The 21,895-nt window shown below is 38.4% G+C and overlaps 1 protein-coding gene across 1 annotated transcript in view; it reads right to left on the bottom strand.

Moving 5' to 3' along the window:
* Nucleotides 1-21,895, bottom strand: part of METAP1 (methionyl aminopeptidase 1) — a 57,838-nt gene that overhangs the window by 25,685 nt on the left and 10,258 nt on the right. Inside the window, exon 2 of the mRNA XM_049630913.1 lies at nucleotides 2,524-2,575. Coding sequence (XP_049486870.1) covers nucleotides 2,524-2,575 — 52 coding nt within the window. The remainder of the gene's footprint in view (nucleotides 1-2,523; nucleotides 2,576-21,895) is intronic.

Below are 21,895 nucleotides of genomic sequence, written 5' to 3'. Positions count from 1 at the left end.
GACTGTCGTGGGGCTGGAACCCATAAATTCTGAGCTGAAGTCAGACACTTCACCGAATGAGCCACCCAGGCACCCCTTTAAGGGCTTTGCAATCTAAGTGATCGTCTTCACTAGGACACATAAAAAATAAATACTCCATTGACTCATTTCTTTAACTGACACTTGAAATTTTCCTAAGGTCTTATTAGCTTCTGCAATCAAAACAACTCCAGGTCCAGATGGCTTCACTGGTAAATTCTACCAAATATTTACAGAAGAAATAATACCAGTTCTACACAATCTCTTCTAGAAAAGAGGAGGGAACATCTCCCATTTTATGAGTCTGGGATTACTCTGATGCCAAAACTAGGCAAAAATATTAACAGTAAATGTCAGACCAATATCTGCACCAACATAAATATAAATCAGGCCTCCTTAATTAGAGATCAGTACACATTACAGTTAAAAAAAAGAAAATTAAAGAAGGGCACCTGGTGGCTCAGTCGGTTAAGCATCTGACTTGGACTCAGGTCATGATCTCACAGTTTATGAGTTTGAGCCTCGCATCGAGCTCTGTGCTGACAGCTCAGAGCTTGGAGCCTGCCTCAGATGCTGTGTCTCCCTCTCTGCCCCTTCCCCAGTCATTCTCCCCCACCCTCAAAAATAAAATAAACATGAAAAAAAAATTTTTTTGAAGAAAAGAAAAGTTACTGCTTCCTATGTTAGCTCATTATTATTTCTTTGAACATGGTGTGATCTGTAATATGCTTGGCTCCTTGCCAGTCCAACATTCTTTTCCCCCGATCCCTTTTCCAGCTATTCCTCTTCGCCCTGGATGTTAACCTTCCCCTACACCATTCCCTCCTCCAGAATAGTCATCCTCAATGGTATAGTCAGGGTCAATTTAATAGTGTGTAAAAGACACAGGGCTGGCCAGCCGAGAGCTGTCTCCATCCAACAGCATAACATAGCCCAAAGGGATCAAGAATAGTGCTCACCCCTGAGAAAATCCATCTCCAAAAAATCCAGGAGGGCACCATTTAAAAGAAGGCACCATGTGTAAACACCAGAGCTATAAGTAAAACGCAAACAGTCTGAGTCCGAGGCAGTAATAATTATGTTCTTTTTACTTAGGGAACATGAGCTATTTAATTCTCTTGGAGTGTAGGTCATAATAGCCCTTATTTCCTGTAGGAATCCAATATTAACGAAACACACACACTTCAACAAGTTAACATATGCATGGGGTAGAGACCCATTCTCAGCTTTTTTACTAACATACTGTTTCACCTCAACCTTTCCCTTCCCTATGCTTTAACTTCCTGGATATAAAATGTTAATAACTGGCTCAAAAGAGCTCTAACAATATCTAACACATCAGACATACAATACTTAATGTGTGACTTAAGTTACATATTAAATAAAAGTAAATGGCATTTTTAAACCAACCTCTATACTGTACTTTGATCTGAAGTAACAAACCCTGTCATTTATGCTTTCTTAAACTCTTATGTATTCATAATCGTATTTCCTCATTTCTAACCACAATTCCTCCCACAATAACCTAACATTTCCATTAAATGTAGACTTCACTTATAGAACCACAGAAAATAAGTCTTTTTAAATTTTAATTTCCCTTTCCTTCAAATGGTGGTTGAACCGACCTCAATGAGGTTTTAAGATATAAATATATACATATGTATATACATACATATATGAAATAATCTATCTACTTTATTAAACCAGCAAATTCCTAAAAAATATACAGTTAGATGAATAAAAAATAACAAGAGCATTAAGACGAAACTTAAGATGGATGAAGACTGTCTGCCAAGCCTTCATCCATTAGGATGGCAATGCTTTAAGACCAGAAAGCCCTTGTCAATTTTCAGGTAACTGTTACAAATTGTCTTAAGCCCTTAAGCCAGCCCACTAATGAAATGAATTTACAGGATGAGTAAGTAAGCCAAAGCAAGAAAGGGCATGTGAGTTGGCAATAGATCCACGCGGCTGACAGCAATAGCTAAGAAGCAGCTAATCGTTTCACTTTGTTGTGTCTCACAAAGTAACTTTAAAAAGGAAAATTGAGTATCTAGCCGCAAGTAATAAAACATCAAAAAACAAAGTAATAAAATTTTGAAATAGCAATCAAATTGAAACTAAACAAAAACAAGAGGTCTGGCTAAATTTAGAACCCAGACAGCTCATGTGCACCTGCCTACAACACTTCTACAATGGAAAGAGGGTGCCAAAAAATTAGGACATTCTCAGGTACTGCTCAAGAAAAAGCCATCTATCCTAGCAACCATCTCATGTTTTCATGTTACATACAGGATTAACAAAGACAGTACTCAGCCACATTTTATTTGCATGTTTATGCACCACAAAGAATAAAAAATTTTAAAATATGTGCTAATTCTAGAACATATAGGGATTACACGTTCAGAACATTCACATATACACTTTCAGAACTGGAAGACTTCTAGTCTTCTGCAAAAAGCCTCTTCTAAAACGATTAACACAGAGATGTGTAATTTTACTTACTTGCTTTCTTATGCAGTAACTTGTGAGTTGCCCAACTTCCTTTAAAACATTCCTAAAAGAGCAAACATGAAAATTAGTGTCAGACCTTCCTTAATCAGAAACATTTTAAGGAATACTGTATGTAAGATACAGTTACTGGAAACTCTGCAAAAATCTAAATCAGTTGAGTTTACTATATTCAGTATTTAGTATTTACTATATTCAGTATTTTCAGGGCGCCTGGGTGGCTCAGTTGGATGAGAGTCCGACTTCGGCTCAGGTCATGATCTCACGGTTTGTTAGTTCGAGCCCCGCGTCAGGCTCTGTGCTGACAGCTCAGCCTGGAGCCTGCTTCGGATTCTGTGTCTCCCTCTCTCTCTGCCCCTCTCCCACTCATACCCTGTCTCTCTCTCTCTCTCTCTCAAAAATAAATAAACATTAAAAAAAAATAGTCATAGTTATATTTCAATTTTATGTCACCAAATTATTTTTAAGCATTTGAAAAGAACCATGACCCATGTCATACACTGGAGGGATTGGGGGGGGGGCACACAAGGAAAATTTTGCAGATTTTTCCATTATTTATAGTTTGATTCCTAGTTAGTTGTAGCCTCATTGTTTTCTACACACTGACAATCCTACACTGTAAGTTCAGTAAGGGAAGGAACATTGTCAAGTTTACCATCACATGCCCAGAGGCAACCATAGTGGCTGGTACACAGTGGAGATTCAGTGCGTACTTGCTGATTGATCAGAATGGATGAATGATGTGAAAGACTGGACTTTTCACTTAGGAAAAAAGTTCATAGGACATATTTCAGACACCAATAGGAAATACTATATTGGGAAAATGAACTCAAGTAATAAATTGAATTCAAATAATGAACTCAAGTAATAAATCAGAAAAATGAATTCAACCATAGATCTTATTTATGCTTTGATTTTTATAGTATTTCCCTCAAAGAGTTTAAAATCACTCAAACAAATCAGTACAAATACTAAGAGAATTCAGAAACTCCTACAAATGTTTTGACTTTGCAAACATAAAAGAGTAAGTAATGGATAAGGAAAAGCTACGACAAAAGTAGAAAGCCTCCCTAGGACTATGTAGTAATTAAACTACATGACACCAGTGTCGCTAAAGCTACTCTCCCTAAAGGTTGTCCATGGGCTCTGAGGGGTTAGTTTCTCCCTCCAGGGCCAGGATGTTCACTACTTCTCCTTTCCTCTCCTTGTACCCTACACAGCCTGTAACTGTTTGCATTCAGAAAACCCAGGTCAGAGGCACCTGGGTGGCTCAGTCAGTTAAGCATCTAACTTCAGCTCAGGTCATGATCTCAGGGTTCGTGAGTTCAAGCCTCACATCAGGCCCTGTGCTTATGATAGGGAGACTATCCTGGATTACACAAGTAGGCCCTAAATACCATCATCATGAGTATCCTTATAAAAGAGAGGCAAAGAGAGGTTCACCCACACAGGAAAAAAGGTAATATGGCCAGAAGGGTAGAGATTGGAGAAATGTCGTAGAGCCTCTGCAGGGAGCATGGCCCCACCATCACCTTGATTTAGACTCAGTGAAACTGATTTTGGACTTCCACCTCCAGAACTATGAAAGAATACTCTGCTGTTGTTTTATGCCACTATGTGGCAATTTGTTAACAGCAGCCACAGGAAACTAAGACAGTAAATAACAAGACACCAGGGCACAGCAAAAGAATGAATCCAATCCACTACTAATTGAGGGTGAAGGATCAATTACAGTCTTCTTGAAGCTTTTTTTGCTTACATGTACTTATTCATGGGGTCAACTCCCAATTATGCATGGTGATTTTTATTTATGTTTTAAAATGTTTTTATACTTATTTATTTGAGAGAGAGAGAGAGAGAGAGAGAGAGAGAGAAGGAATGAGCCAGGGAGGGGAAGAGAGACAGGGAGACACAGAACTCAAAGCAGGCTCCAGGCTCTGAGCTGCCAGCACAGTTCGACACCGGGCTCGAACTCACGAACCATGAGATCATGACCTGAGCCAAAGTCGGACACTAACCAACTGAGCCACCCAGGTGCCCCTTTGCATGGTAGTTTTTAAATGGGATGAGCAAAGGCACATGACTTATTTTAAGAAACTTAATTTCAGTCAGCAATTTCAACCTCTTCTTTTCCACCCCTTTCCAAATTATTCATCATCATGGATAAGACTGACAAGAGGGAGGAGACAGATTGGAGTTTCACTTGTTTTTCCCTCCTCCCACCCTAGCTGGTAACAAAGATGTTTATGGCAGTAAGACATTCAGCAAGGAAAAGTTCAGGGACGAGGAAAGAAAGGAGTGAGGCATTCAGGGTGGGTCCTAGAATACCAGTCTAAAAGTCGGCCAGGCCTAGAAGCAAAATCCCACCATGGCTGCATGCTAGGTGCACCAATGTTTTTCTTCAGTTCAAGACCTTGACTCCAATGTTTCCTTAAACCAGACAAACCATCTGCATGCTAAATATGCTTGGTACAATTTTCAATTCATTTTCATTATGCCAGCTTAGAATAAATCAACTGAATGTCTGCTCAATAAGAACAATATATTGCTAAAGTGGCTTACACATCTCCTAGGAACAAATAGAACCACTATTGCAGCACTGCTATAAATAGACTTCCCTGAAAAAAATTAAGGACAGATTCTTGTCCCATCACATACGCCCCCTTCTCCAAAATCCTAAGGTACTCCAATTGTTACGTAAGCACAAGCACAGTTTGTGCCCTCAGCCTAGCTATCCCTCTTCCTGCCATCACTGAAATTAGGACATAAGAAGGCAGAAAACCATCAAAAAATGAGAAGAAAATGTCAAGAACAATACAGAAGAGACTTCTGAACAGAGCAGGGTTATCAAAGGTGACCCTGTAGATACTCTTCAGCTCTACAAGCCTAGGATTCCATCTTACAAGTAATTATGGAAGACATTACAAGTTCTCAAAAGCTTAAAAATGTGACAGTAGAGGGGCGCCTGGGTGGCGCAGTCGGTTAAGCGTCCGACTTCAGCCAGGTCACGATCTCGCGGACCGTGAGTTCGAGCCCCGCGTCAGGCTCTGGGCTGATGGCTCGGAGCCTGGAGCCTGTTTCCGATTCTGTGTCTCCCTCTCTCTCTGCCCCTCCCCCGTTCATGCTCTGTCTCTCTCTGTCCCAAAAATAAATAAAAAACGTTGAAAAAAAATTAAAAAAAAAAAATGTGACAGTAGAAATGATGATCTCAAAGTTAACCTCTCCCAAAAGCAGACTGAAATGACAAAAAGTTGAAAATAACAAGATGGTATTTGTGAAACAAAGGACTTGCAACCAACAAGTCTGGGGCACCTGGCTGATTCAGTCAGTAGAGCATGCGACTCTACCTCGGGGTTGTAAGTCCGAGCCCCATAATGGTGTAGAAAATTACTTACAAATAAAAAAATTTTTAAAAATCTTAAAAAAAAAAACAAGTCTAACATCTGAATAATAAAATTTCAGAAAGAAAAGGGCGAGGAGAAATCAAAGAAATAAAAGTTTTCCATAACTGAAAGACAGGAGTTTCCAGACTGAAAAGACCCCCGAAGAATAAAACGCAACTTGCCCAAGGATACAATATGAAATTTCTCAACACTGAGATAAGATCCAATAAGCTTCCAGAGAAGGGGGGAGAGGGGGGCATAAATATGCAAAAGATTATGAATCCCATGGCAACAGACTTTTCAACACTGGAAGCTGAACGAAAATGGAGAATATAAAAATTCTGAGAAAACAATTTCCAAACTAGAATTCCAAACCCAGCCAAACTGAAAATCAAGTGTCAGGGTATATAACAAGACATTTTCAGAATCTCAAAAATCCACCTCCTGTGCCATCTTTCTCAGGAAGCTATTGGAGGAGACAGTGCATAAAACATGAGAACTAACCAAGAAAGAGGATGATGTGATACAGACAAAAGAGAAGTAAAGGGCGATGCTTGAAGAGGGATACAAGGAGGACTGCTCCGAAGCAAGCCCAGGGAACAAGTTATGGCTGGAGGTCAGAGAGTTCCCAGATAAAACCGATTACATGCCAAATGTATTTAACAGTACTGAGAGGAATTCTATGAAATTGTAGAAGAGTCTGGGAATGAATCAGTAAACGACCAAAGGATACTGTTAAAAGAACGGGAAAGAGGGAGGCCTGGCTGGCTCAGTCGGTGGAGCTGTGACTCTTCATCTCAGAGTTGTGAGTTCCAGCCCCAAGTTGGGGGTAGAGCTTCCTTAGAAAGAAAAAAAAAAAAAAAAAAATGGATAATAGGGGGCACTGGACTGGCTCAGTCAGAAGAAGAACATGTGACTCTTGACCTCAGGGCCATGAGTTTGAGCCCCATGTTGAGTGTAGAGACTATAGATAGATAGATAGAATGGGATATAGAGGAAAGCAGGGAGGGGATTTGTAAGTTAGAAACATTTGTCTAGGTATGTGAAATAATTTGAATAACCAACTAAAAAGTTACAAAAAGTTATTTTAATTAATTATGGACATTTTGCCTCCATGATGTTGAGACAGTAAACATAAACCCAATCAAGAAACATCTAAATTACTTTATTGTGAGTTAAGCTTCTATACAAAATATTTTAAAACATATATAGTGCTAAAAAAATCTCTAAAGCTTAAAGTATGAATAAAATCAATATCAATATTTTATCAATAAAATCAAAATCAATATGAAAAAATCAATAGGTAACTTTAGAAAGAAAACACAGACTTTTAAAACTAGGAGAAATTTACAATTTTACAGAAGATGAATTCAAGGGGCATATGGGTGGCTCTCTCAGTTAACTGTCCAACTCTTAATTTTGGTTCAAGTCATGATCTTGCAGTCATGAGATCGAACCCCGCATCAGGCTCTGTGCTGGTAATGGAGCCTGCTTAAAATTCCCTCTATCCCTCTGCCCTTCCTCTGCTCACGCTCTCTCCTAAAAAAAGAGAGAGACAGAGAGAGAGAGAGATGAAACCAAGTGATCTCCCACTCAATAGGACTTCTATCACACTGTAATATATGTTACATAAAACTATGAGAGAGATTTTTTAAATGCTATTATATAGATAACCATTTTTCAAATGAATTTTATTTTCTACAATGTAATAATTTAAAATGCTTGCTCACTGCCATATATATATATGTCTAGATATTCAAATGCAGTTTAAAATTAAAAAGTAAACATCTTCTATGTCTAATGATACCATCTAGGTTGAATACCCACTGTATCAATTCCTTTAGTGTGATACTTAACTTTTTTTAGATCACTGAATCTTTTGAGAATCTTGGGAAAGCAATCATTCCCCTCCACAGAAAAAAACAAATCCATGCACATATAAACTCATGCACACAATTCTACTCATTTATTCATATAAATACAGAATGCACATTATGACCAAAGCACTTGCAAGGTGCTAGGCATTCAGCAGTGAACAATATAGGCCTGTTCTAGACAAATATTACACGGCTAATTACACAATTACACAGTTTAAGTCATAAGGGCTAAAAAGAAAAAGTACATGGTGCCATTAAAAGAGGAAGAAGACAAAAGCTAAAGATATAGTCAGGGATCAGATTAGGTTAAGGATTCTGGTCTACTCTAATAACAGAAAGCCATTAAAGAGTTTTAAACCAAGGAATAACCTGAAAAAGACTGAATTCCTGGCATCCCTGATCTCCATCAAACCCAAAATCAAAACCCCTTTTTCTAAATAATAGCTTAAAGAATGGTCTTAAGAACTGGTTTTTAATATAGGCAGTCCTTGCTTTGCATAGTAGTACAGAGCCATAAAAATGACCAGGACAAGCTATAACCATACAAAGAATCTTGTAAGAAATTGTAAGAAATTACAATTGTTCCATGACCTTTAAAATTTTTTGATAAAACATTAAAAAAAACTCTGTCAGTTATAAATATATAGAGAACTGGGGGGTGAAGGAATAAAAGTAACACTTATGTACACTGTACTACTGAGAATTAGAGTGTTTTGTTTCTTTATTTAAAAACTTAGCAAGGGGCGCCTGGCTATCTCAGTTGATCTCAGGTCATGAGTTCGAGCCCTACGCTGAGTGTGCAGAGATTGCTTAAATAAATAAATAAAATTTTAAAAAATTAAAAAATAAAAACTCATCAAGACTAGTTTGAACAACGTTTAGCCTTCTTCCCACTGATAACTTATGAAACGGAGTGAGCATCTTTTTGTGCTTGGCAAATTATCCCTCTCCTTTCTAGATGTGGAGCAGCTTCCAAATTTTATCCTTTGCACTTTCAAAACCTCTGAGACTTCCTTTAAAGTTTTTGTTGGTTATCGTTTCCCCTGAGACACTGTCATTCTTTTCAGCACAACCAGTTTCCTCATTTGTGTCAACAAGCTGGCCTCACAGAGGTGCTCTGACTACTCGTCTCGAGTTTCTAGAATGGTGAGCTATGCCCACATTCCCATGGTCAGCTACTTTTTCTACAACCCCATTTATGTTCTATTTAGATTTCACTTCCAGCATTATCATTTACCATTTCTTTGCTGCACTTTCATCTTTGTTGACAGATTCCTTCTTTCAATTACATTTGTAAAATATCACAGAAGTTCTCACTGAAAGACAAGAAAGCACCACAACTACAGGCTTTGCTGTCTGTCTGGATGAGAAGTGAATGACGGATGCACAGCGACCAATCACTGACAGGTTTTGAAAGAAGGGAGTGACTGGTCACCAATCAAGATGCACACCTGTGATTTACATAGTGCTCCTAGGACTGAAGAATTAGCCCTCAAGTGTGTACTTTATGTAATTACTCTGTGATGTTAGGAGACTTGGTTTCGTTTAACTAAACTATGGTAACTAAACTCATGCGTATCAACACTGCAAAGTAAGATCTGCCTTTAGGGGGCACCTGGCTGACTCAGTTGGCAGAACGTGTGACCTGAGTTCAAGCCCCTCATTGTGCAAAGAGCTTACTTAAAAAAACAAAAAAACAAAAAAAATCTGCCTTTATATAGTTGGCACTCTCATACAACCTATTTATAAAACCTTTCTAAATGGGTTAAGTGAACAAAAACGCTTCTGCATCACTCAACATCTTTTTTTACCCTCACAGAAGCTGACACACATTTCCGTAAGTTAAAAAAAATCTCTATCCCAACTGATTCATTTAGAGAACACAGAAGTTTACATACCAATTTTAATGGGGGCAGGAGGGAGGGGTACGTACCAATCTGAACAAGAAAGGGTAGGGGAAGAACTATCAGAGAGGAGAGGTAAAAGAAGCATTTAAAATGTTGCCAAAAATTTAGTATATTCACCTAATTTTTTAATACTAAAAAAAATACTGCCTACTTATTACTAAGGATAATTCATAATTCATAAAGGGTTTCTAAGTAGGGACAACTCAAAACCCACAAGGCTTTCTAAAACATTCCTTTTCAAAACTAAGGTTAGGGCAGTGGCTAAAATCATGGACTTTGAAATCAGACAGACTTGTATCCTAGCTTGGTCACTTATTAAGCTGGGATACTGGAGAAAAAAAAAAATCTTAGTATCTCTTCAGTTCCACTTTCCTCAACTGTTATGTTGGGAAAACAATTAGGTTAAATGTGTGGCCAATAAGTGTTCAATTCTAATTGTCATCCATTTTACTTTTTCAAGCAATTTAAATTTTAACTTTGAAAAGATGATGCACCTACATATCTATCTTTAACATGTTGTCAACCCTGGCCCAAATTCCTGGCTTGTGAAAACTGACGGCAATTAGGCAGCTATTGCTTACTGTGAGCTTTGTATCTGACTAGCATCATTACTGCCCACAGAAGCTGCACAGTGGGGAAGGGGATGCAACCCAAAGTTCAAACTTACTCCTAACACGCAGACCATCAGAGAACCCAGCCTACTGGCTCAAGGCGTCTGAGTACAACCTGGGACCAATCTCTGGCAGAATACTAAGCTATGCAACCCTTAGAAAGCCAGGCCACGAAGACAGAGTGCTCCAGGAGAAATCCTCTAATTTTGGTTCAAGAATCAGAGTTCGTGAGTTTGAGCCCCGCGTCAGGCTCTGTGCTGATGGCTCAGAGCCTGGAGCCTGCTTCAGATTCTGTGTCTCCCTCTCTCTCTGCTCCTCCCCTGATCATACGCTGCCTCTCTCTCTCAAAAATAAATAAAGATTAAAAAAAAAAAAATCAGGACAGGGAACTCCTAATGCTCAAAGAGCATGGGTATCCACCTTCTCTCTCTTCTATCCTCTCACACCCCAGACCCCAAAGTGATCCTGAGGTGGCCATCTACTACATGAGTTTGTAGGAGCCAAAGTTCTGATGAAGGGGCATTTTCCTTCCCTGATCAGTGCAGAGAGGGTGGGATTAAACCCTACTGCCTTTTTTTTTTTTTTTTTTTTTTTTTTTTTTGCCTCTGCCCTCTCGCCATTTGGCCACAGATACAGGCACAGTCATGAAGTGTGCAGCAAAGCAGGTAACTAAACCGCAGCTTACTGGCCAGAAGACCAAAAAAGAGAATTCCCAAAGAACCAGAAAGTACCTGCAAGTTGTTCCAGAAAGGGAACTTACGGAAAGTTGTCCATAATACAATAAACTGATGCTTGTGAGAAAAGAACTAATCGAAAATCCATCATCCAAGTCTCAGACCAAGCACTGGGTCAGAAGGCAGGTAAGAACTCATAGCCTGAATCTAACCAGATTAATAGCCTGCTAAAACAAAAATATCAACATTCTCCATAGGGTCTAAACAAGACTCAAGATCTCATAATATTCAAAATCTCCAGGATACAATCTAAAATTATTTGACGTATATTGGGGTGCTTGGGTGGTTCAGTCAGTTAAGCATCTGACTCTTGATTTCAGCTCAGGTCATGACCTCATGGTTCATGGGTTCGAGCCCCACATCAGGCTCTGTGCTGACAGTGCAGAGTCTGCTTGAGATTCTCTCTCTACCCCCATTCATTCACTTTGTCTTTCTCTCAAAATAAATGTTGAAAACTTTTTTTTAAAAACTATTTGACATAGGGGCACCTGGGTGGCTCAGTGGGCTGAGCATCTGACTTCAGCTCAGGTCATGATCTCAAGGTCTGTGGGCTCGAGCCCCGCGTCAGGCTCTGTGCTGACAGCTCAGAGCCTGGAGCCTCCTTCCGATCCTGTGTCTCCCTCTCTCTCTCTCTGCCCCTCCCCACTCACACTCTGTCTCTCTATCCTTCAAAAATAAACATTAAAAAAAAAAATTTTTTTTAATTCAACAAGGCACGAAAAATAAATATAAAAGGCATACAGACAGGGAAGGCAGGAAGAGGGAGAGAGAGAGGGAGAGAGAGGGAGAGAGAGGGAGAGAGAGGAGAGAGGGAGAGAGAGGAGAGAGAGAGATAGAGGGAGAGAGAGATAGAGGGAGAGGGAGAAAGAGGGAGAGAGAAGGAGAGAGAGGGAGGGAGAGAGGAAGGAAGGAGGGAAGGAAGAATCCTCTTTCAAAGATGACATAATTATCTATATAAAAATACAGCAGCACCTGGGTGGCTCAGTTGGTTGAGCGTCCAGCTCTTGATTTTGGCTCAACACTAAGCATGAAGGCTGCTTAAGATTTTCTCTCTCTTTCTCTCTCTCTCTCTCTCTTTCTCCCCCTCCCTCTGCCCCTCCCCCCCGGCTCAGGCTCTTTCTCTCTCAAATAAAAAAAAAAAAAATACAAATAAATAAAAAAAATTAGAAATACAAAGGAAAAAACTCCCAGAAGTAAAATATCAGGGTTACAAATACAGAGTCAACACACAAAAACCCACTGTATTTCTATATACTGGCAGTATATAACTGGAAAATGACACAAGAGCAATACCATTAAAAACCACTCCTCCCAAAATTAAATAATATAAAAGTAACAAAACGTGAACAGGAGCTATAGGCTGAAAACTAGTTAATAATAAGAGATCAAATATGACCTAAATAAGTAGAGAGGTATCTTGTATGCACAGAGTGGAAAACTCAACATCTGAAAGATGTCAATTCTCCCCAAATTCATTTATAAGTTTTAAGCAATTCCAGTCAGGATTTTTCTTTTAGACATAAAAAAGTACAATTCTAAAATTTATATAAAAATGCAAATAAACTAGAATTGCTCAAACAATTTTGAAAAAGAAGAAAAGAATTGGAGGACTCTTACACTTTTTCTCACATTCAGGAAATAATTTTTCTATTTCTACTCTAAAAATATTAGAGACTCATGCTGAAACCTATAAAATTCATTTTCGGCATCCATAGAAGCAATTTTTTGTATTTGATGTAATGATTTGATGTATTACTATATTAATAGCTTTTCCTATTATTTCATGATTTCTAACTCCCTGAAATAAACTAGCTGACTATGGTAGATTATTCCTTTTTATACTGCACAATACAACTTCACAGTATTTGTTTTGCAAAGTTGTGGGCATTTTAAGTCTCTCAGTATGCATTGTTGGTATTTCTTAATCCAGGGTTTTCCTGCTGCCCTGTCTTCCCTTTCCTGTCTAACTACCATTTCAATATTAATAGCAACCCTTATTATTACTGGTCAACAGGTAATAGGGAAGCTGTCATAACTTCCCTGCTTCAGAGTCTTGTCTCAAAAATACAAATTCCTGCCATCTTAATGAATAGAAAGGACCAGGTGGCAAAAATCTAGAGGAAGGTTTCTGTCAAGCTGAGTTAGGAGGATCACTGTCCATTAGAGATAAAGGCCTGTCAAGCCTCCAGTCAACATTTGTCGATTGGAACTACCATTTGTTGAGAGCCTTTTTTGTGTGTGTGACAGGCACCTTACATGCATTATCTCACTCAGACCTCACACTTATCCTAGGAATCGGATATTAAGATTCCCATTTTACAGATGGGGAAACTAAAACAGGAAAGGGTTAAATAACTTGAACCAGCTCAAACAGCTGTTGGGTTTTCAGGTTCCGAGGTCCACTCTTTCTATGCAGCTACAAAGCTCACAGAGCAGGGCTCTGAAGAAGTGACAGCTCAGTAAAGGGGAAATAAGATGGGGCACCTGAATGGCTCAGTTGGTTAAGCAACTGACTCTTAATTTCCACTCAGGTCATGATCTCGAGGTTCATGAGTTCGAGACCCTCGTGGGACCTGGCACTGACCTCGCAAAGCCTGCCTGGGATCCTCTCTCTGCCCCTCCCACCACTCGCACATGCGCACTCACTCTCTCTTGCTCTCTCTCTCAAAATAAACATTAAAAAAAAAAAAAGAGCTCTCTGAGACAGGAGCAGGGAGCTGGTGCCACTCCCACCTGTGCCCAACTCTAAATGTATCTTTCAAAGCAATTAAGCTTAAATAATCAGATGCCCTCCTCTGCTCCATTCAAACCTTACCTTTCTTCAAGAGTACAGAAGATAATAATAACTGATTTTAAATACCATCTGTCCCTCAGTGGGAACTGACATTTCTAACTGCCTCTACAATTCACTTAATAATCTATTCCACTGTGATCTGTACCACTGATTTGATTCTGAGGTAAACTTTGAATAAACTAAAAGCAGCATAAATTTTTTAAAGGGATCATATTTCAAAATCCTTCTCCATCCTCACTTCATGGTGGGCAAAGTAAAACAACCCAAAATAATATATAAAGATCAACATTTAAAATACCCCTTAAGCATTCATGGAAAATTATTTTTTCATATCTGTTTTAAAAAGTCACAAGCTATGCAGTAATTACCAAGATTTAAAAATAATCATGCTTGACTCTGCTTCAGCAAAGAACACTTACAACAAGAACATACTCCTGGAAAAACACAACACGTTTTACATTTTTCAGACTACTTGGTATTCTAAAGAAGCTTATGATGCACTGGAGATCAACTCTGTCCCACATCGATTTTTCTCCCAACTGTATTTTCAATGTAGCCATCACCAACTAACATTTTGAAATTTCACACATTCACTGAAAAGTAGCTCTCCACCAAATAGCCTTCTACTTTCCTCAAAGGATTTCAGAGTGCTTTATATTTAGTTCATGAAACTTACATCAAATCCCAATTTTTTAATAAGAGGACTAATAGGATTATTCTCATTAAATAAACCGGGGAACTATCTCATGAAACAGCTTAATTAGCTAAAGGCTTTTATTTCAAGATATCTGAAGATTCAAGAAAATATTCCTAAGAAACACCTCTCACCTGTATAAGTGCACCCACCTTCCCCTTACTTGCTGAGGCCATGAAGCAACCTGGTCATGACCTTCAAAAATCACTGAGGACGTCAAGAACATTCTCACATCTCCTAGTAACTCTTGATGACTGAACAGTGTTCCTTCCCTAAACCACAATCTCCCTCTTTCTCTTCTCCCATTCATTATCAGCCAAGGACCACCCAAAGCCCCGAGTGACTGCCCATTTCCTAAAAAACCAACCTCTGAATGCTTAAGTTGGCAATCTTTCCCTGCTCATCTCTGAGAAATGTACCAATGACCTAATTAAAACTAGACTTAAAGTTCCCCAAACACACGTCCCTTTCCTTTGCACAACCTGGTCTATGTGCTCCTGACACTCACCTTTACATCTGAGTTCTCAGAAGCCTTACCTATCCCTTCAGGTCTATTTCAAATGCTACCTTCCCTATATAAATGTCCACCACACCCCACCCCACCGCCAAGCCTAACAGGTCACCTGTGCTTATTTGGTGCTTGTTTGAGAGCACTTTGCCTCACTGCTTTAGTCTCCACCTATTTAACAGCACCAAAGCACTGTGTATTGATTACCTCTTATAACTAGTTGTGTAAACCTTTAGTTTTCACCCCAAGAGAACGTATTTTTTCTTTAGCACCAGCAAAAGTCTACCAGTTTTAGGAGCTGCTATGAGAGAGTATGGTTCTTAATCCTGGCTACATAAAAGAAACACCTGGAAAGCTTTTCTTTTCTGAGGATAGGCTACATAGGGGATTCTTATTTATTTCCAGGATTGTGAATCTCTGGAGAGCAATAAAGTACCAACAGAATTAAGAGACCTGTGTTTTCATTTCACTGCTAGAACAAGTCTTTTCCTATTTTATTCTTCTTATCTAGTTAATCCCAATATCCCCACCCTATTTTAGGCTCTACTGACATGTCAAATTACCAAAACAGCTTCCCAAATGGTATCCCTACCAGAACCCTCTCCTCTCTCCAATCTTTTCTGATTCCAAACCACAAACCATCCTACAAGTAGTTGCTAGAATTAACATTAAATGGTTTTCCTAATGTGAACACCTACCTACTCCTGCCTCCTTAAGAACCTGTATTATCTTGTTCTTTTCTGCCCTCTCAAAACTAAAATCAATTCATGTTGATAAGGGTCTGAGTAAACAGACACACCATTCAGTGTTAATGAGTCTTGAATGATCAACTGATACCAAGAAGGCTCCATGTATCAAATATAACATGTATATAAATATACAACACATATATATATTCCCACACAGAAAAATACCATTTGAGCCAGTAATTCCACTTCCCTCCAAAAAAATTTATATATTTAAGTATAATTGATATACAGTTATATTAGTTTCAGGTGAACAACATACTGATGCAACAATTCTATACATTACTCAGTGCTCATCATAATATCCACTTCCAAAAATTTAGCCAAGGAAAATAACCTGACAAACAAGCAAACATGCAATTTAAGGCTCACTGCAGTATTGTTTATAATTGTGAAAAGCTAAAGAGAGTTTAGATATCCATCAATATAATATGGTTTAAATTCTGATTCAACCATGCAAATAAATCCTACATCATTATTAAAAGTAATGGAAATAACCTTACTTACAAGCATACAAAGAATTCTACAATGTTTTAGTGTTAAAAAAAAAAAAGTAAATTAGAAGGAAAACTGGAAAAATCCACAAATGTGTGGAAATTAAACAATGTACTCTCCTTTTTTAATGTTTTTAATTTTGAGAGACAGAGCATGAGTGGGGGAGGGGCAGAAAGAGAGGGAGACAGAGCATCCAAAGCAGACTCCACGCTGAGAGCAGCTAGCCCAATGTGGGCAGAACCCTCAAACCGTAGGATCATGACCTGAGCCAAAGTTGGACACTCAACCAACTGAACCATCCACGCACCCCTAAACAATGTGCTCTTAAACAATCAATGGGTCAAAGAGAATGACACAAAGAAAATTACCAAATACCTTGAGACAAATGAGAACAAAACACAACATACCAAAATTTATGGGATGCAGGATAAGTGAAGTTTATCCTATAAATTCATACATTAAAAAGGAAAAAAGATCTCAAATTAATAACACTAACTTTACACCTCAGGGAACTTTAAAAAAGAACATACCTAATCTAAAGCTAGCAGAAGAAAGGAAATGATAAAGATTACAACAGATTAATAAAAGATAAAAAACAATGGTGGGGGGTAAGAATGAACACAACTAAGAGTGGAATATTTTTTAAAAGATCAACAAAATTGACAAACCCTTAGCTACTTAGAAAAAAAGAGAGAAAACTCAACTAACAATAAAGAGGGTAAATTCTCAGTGCGTTCATTCTACAAAGCCAGTGATATCCTGATACCAAAGCCAGACAAAAGACACCACAACAAATCTACAAACCAATATCCCTGATTAATATTGATGCAGGGGCGCCTGGGTGGCTCAATCAGTTGAGCATCCGACTTCGGCTCAGGTCACGATCTCACGACTCCTGAGTTCAAGCCCCACATCGGGCTCTGCGCTGACAGCTCAGAGCCTGGAGCCTGCTTCCGAATCTGTGTCTCCCTCTCTCTCTGCCCCCAACCTACTCACATTCTGTCTCTGTCTCTCTCAAAAATAAATAAAAAACATTTAAAAAAATAAAAATAAAAATAAATATATTGATGCAAAAATCCTCAACAAAACATTAGCAAACCAAATCCAACAACACATTTAAAAAATTATACACCATGATGACATGGGTTCCTGGAATGCAAGGATGGTTCAACACACACAAAGTCAACTGATCAGTATATAAAATTCAACACTACATTAACAGAATGAAGGACAAAAATCAAAGTCATTATCAATTGATGCAGGAAAAACATTTGACAAGAGTCAACACGCTTTCAATGATAAAAACACTTAAGTTAGGAACAGAAGAAACTAACCTCAACATAATAAAAGCCAACAGCTAACATCACAGTCAATGGAAAAAGAGTGAAAGCTTTTCCTCTAAGACCAGAAATAACTCAAGGATGCCCACTCTCACCACTGCTATTCAACACAGTATTGGAATTCTTAGCCAGAGCAATTAAGCAAGAAAGAGAAATAAAGGGCTTCCAACTAGAAAGGAAAAGCAAAATTATCTTACTTCACAGATGACATAATCTTATATGTAGAAAACTTCTTAAAGATTCTAAAGTGAAAAACTATTAGAACTAATATGCAAAATCAGTAAAGTTGAAGGATACAAAATCAACATGCAACAATGTTTCTATACACTAACAGTGAATAATCTGAAAAGGAAATTAGCAACTCCATTTATAACATCAAAAAGAATAAAATACCTAGAAATAAATCTAACAAGGCAAGGGACTTATACACAGAAAATTACAAAACAGTGCTGAAATTAAAGGCACATACAAATGGAAAGCAGTCCTGTTTATGGATTGAAAGACTTAATACTGTTAAGATGTCAGTACTACCCAAAGCAACCTACAGATTCAACAAAATCACTATTAAAATCTCAAAAACTTATTTTGCAGAAATGAAGAGTCGTCCTAACATTCATATGGAATCTAAAGGGACCCCAAACAACCAAAACAATTAGTTTTAAAAAGAACCAACTCAGAAGACTGACACTTCTACAAAGTGTCATACTACATGCTACATACATACAGCATACTACAAAGCTACAATAATCAAAACAGTATGATACTGCCATTAAGACAAATATAGAGACAACTGGAATAGAATGGAGTCCAGAAATAAACCCCCAGATATATAGTTAAATGACCTTATTAGAGTACCAACACCACTCAATATGGAAAGGACAGTCCCTTCAATAAATGGTGTTAGGAAAACTAGAGATCCACATGCAAAAGATGAAGTTGGACCCTTATCTTACACCATATATAAAAATTAACTAAAAATTGGTTAAAGAAGTAAACATAAGGCCCAAAACCATAAAACTCAGGGGAAAAGCTTCATGACATTAGATACAATGATTTCTTGCATGTGACACCAAAAAGAAAAGGCAACACAAGCAAAAATAAAGTGGGACTACATCAAACATTAAGACTTTTGCTCATCAAAGGACACAATCAAAGGTGAAGAGGCAACCTATGGAATGGTAAAAAAGATATGCAAATCATGTATCTGATAAGGGGTGAATATCCAGAATATACAAAGACTCCTACAACCCAACTAGAAAAAAATCACATAACCTGATTTAAAAAATGGGCAAAGGACTTCAACAGACATTTCTCCAACAATGATTTGAAAAAAATAAATAAAAAGGCCAATAAGCATCTGAAAAGATGCTCAATATCACTAGTCATCAGAGAAATATAAATCAAAACCCAATGACATATCATCTCACACCCACTAGGATAAGCTACTATCAAAAAAACCTGAAAATACTGGCAGGGATTTGGAGAAGCTGGGATGTTTGTGTACTGTTGGTGGAACTGTAAACTACTATGTAAACCATACTGGGATAATGTAGCTGCTATAGAAAACAGTATGATGGTTCCTCAAAAAATGAACATATAACTAGTTAAAGATCCAGCAATGCCTCTTCGGAATATATATCCAAAAGAATTGAAAGCAGGGTCAAAGAGACATTTGGACAGCACATTCATCAGCAGCACTGTTCTCAATAGCCAAGAGATGGGAGCAACCCATATGTCTACCAAAGGATGAACAGACAAACAAAATGTGGTACATACACACAATGGAACACTCTGCAGCCATAAAAAGGAACTAAATCCTGTCACTTGCTACACCATGGATGAACCTTAAGGACACTATGTCAAGTGAAATAAGCCAGTCACAAAAGGACAAATACTATGTGATTCCACTTGTATGAAGTATCTAAAATATTCAAATTCATGTATAAAGAAAGCACAATGGTGGGTAGCTAGGCTAGAAGAAGGGAGTAAAGGAGAGTTGTTATTTAATGGGTTTCAGTTCTGCAAAATGAAACATTTCTGGAGATCTGCGCAACAACAATGTAGTAGATATACTTAACACTACCAAAACTGTACGCTTAAAAATGGTGACAGTGGTCGTTTGTGGGTTTTTTTACAATAAGAAAAAAAAGACATAACTTTAAAAAAAGTTAAGGGGCACCTGGGTGGCTCAGTCAGTTAAGACCGACTCTTGATTTCAGCTCAGGTCATGATCTCATGGTTCATAGCATCAAGCCCCATGTCAGAATCCCTGTTTGGGATTCTCTCTCCCTCTCTCTCCATCACTCCCCCTGACTCATGCACGCTCTCTTTCAGAATAAATTTAAAGGGAAAAAAAAAAAAAAGGTTAAGTTCTAAAACTGAATAGCTCTATGTAAGAGCAATGACCTCATTTTTGTTTTGAAAAAATAAAAACAGCTAACATTTGAGCATGTACTATATGCCAAGCACAGATTTAGACACTTACCATGTATCAATGCTGTTAATCCTACAACTCTAAGAGGTAGGTAATATTATCATCCCATTTTACAGATGAGAAAACTGAGACACAGATTAATTAACATGTCCAAAAAACATAAAGCCAGGTTTTAAATGCAGGCCCTCTTGAGGTACTATCTATGCTCTTAACTTCTATGCAATACAAATATAAAAGTCTGGAAAGATAATTAACCAGAGTGTTAACATTCTTCTAGGTATCATCATGATGGACTTTTTAAATTTTTTTTTTTCAACGTTTTTAATTTATTTTTGGGACAGAGAGAGACAGAGCATGAGCGGGGGAGGGGCAGAGAGAGAGGGAGACACAGAATCGGAAACAGGCACAGGCTCCAGGCTCCGAGCCATCAGCCCAGAGCCTGACGCGGGGCTCGAACTCACGGACCGCGAGATCGTGACCTGGCTGAAGTCGGACGCTTAACCGACTGCGCCACCCAGGCGCCCCTGGACTTTTTACTTTACATGCTTCTATTAAATTTATGCAAAGATCATGTACTGCTTTTTGCAATGAAAACCAAAAGGAGATATTTACATTTTCAAAAAATATGCTTAAGGGAACAGCAAGGTCTCTGTCCCTACTAACTACCCCTACTCTTCACTACAGTAAAGCTACTCTATTTGCTATGACACAACACCTTCTCAGCTTGCATCTCTACTTCCGTAAGTTCATCCTTCCCCTGGAAAGAATGTCCTCTCCTACACCCTAATGCACACCTTCTGATTCACTTTTCCACTTTCAGTTATTTCTGTAATTTATCAAAATCCAGTTCTTGGGGCGCCTGGGTGGCGCAGTCGGTTAAGCGTCCGACTTCAGCCAGGTCACGATCTCGCGGACCGTGAGTTCGAGCCCCGCGTCAGGCTCTGGGCTGATGGCTCGGAGCCTGGAGCCTGTTTCCGATTCTGTGTCTCCCTCTCTCTCTGCCCCTCCCCCGTTCATGCTCTGTCTCTCTCTGTCCCAAAAATAAATTAAAAACGTTGAAAAAAAAAATTTAAAAAAATAAAAATAAAAAAAAAATAAAAAAAAAAATCCAGTTCTTAACTCACCTCCTTCAGGAGGTCTTCTAGGACCTGTCCTTACCTATAGCATTTTTTCACCTATTTAGTGTACTCCTTTAGAAAGACTGCCCTGTAGAGGTTTTATTTATGTCCCTCATATGGTCTTCAGCAAAATTTCCCGAAGATCTTACTACTCCTTTTCCTAGAGACAAGGACACTCCAGGAGCATGAAACATACTTAAAGCACCCAGATCTCGATTTCTAAAGACATTCCTACCAAAAACAAGAGCTCCTTAGAGACAGGACTGATTCTATGTCTGGGATAGGGAAATTACAAGGTAAATCTGATTTGTCTTGTAGCAGAAAGCCAGGAAGCAATCAGAGACTAATGAAGGAAGGTCAAAAAGCTACAGAAGTCACTTTGAAAGTGGTACCACTGACTGTATCTGAGACAATTTGAACATCAAAAAGAGTAAGGACTGTAACCTATTTTAATGTTTAACGAAGGGGAAAAAAATTCAAAGGTCCCTATACTGAAAAATGTGAAAACTCCAACAAACATTTGTGACCGTTTAAAGTGACCGATGCATTACCGTTACATGTCTTTTTAGTAGGAATATTATAGTACGTTTTTAGGTGGAACATAATTTATTAGCCAGTTGATAAAGATAAACTCTTCCTTACAAGAAAAAAAAATCAGCTATTAAATGCCAGAATGCAGTGGGGAGGGGAATCACCATTTGCAACCCCTCTTGGAATAATTATCA

Source organism: Panthera uncia, chromosome B1 (genome assembly GCF_023721935.1).
Source record: "Panthera uncia isolate 11264 chromosome B1, Puncia_PCG_1.0, whole genome shotgun sequence".
NCBI classification, from domain to species: Eukaryota; Metazoa; Chordata; class Mammalia; order Carnivora; family Felidae; genus Panthera; species Panthera uncia.
This window is presented reverse-complemented; position numbering and strand designations above follow the sequence as displayed.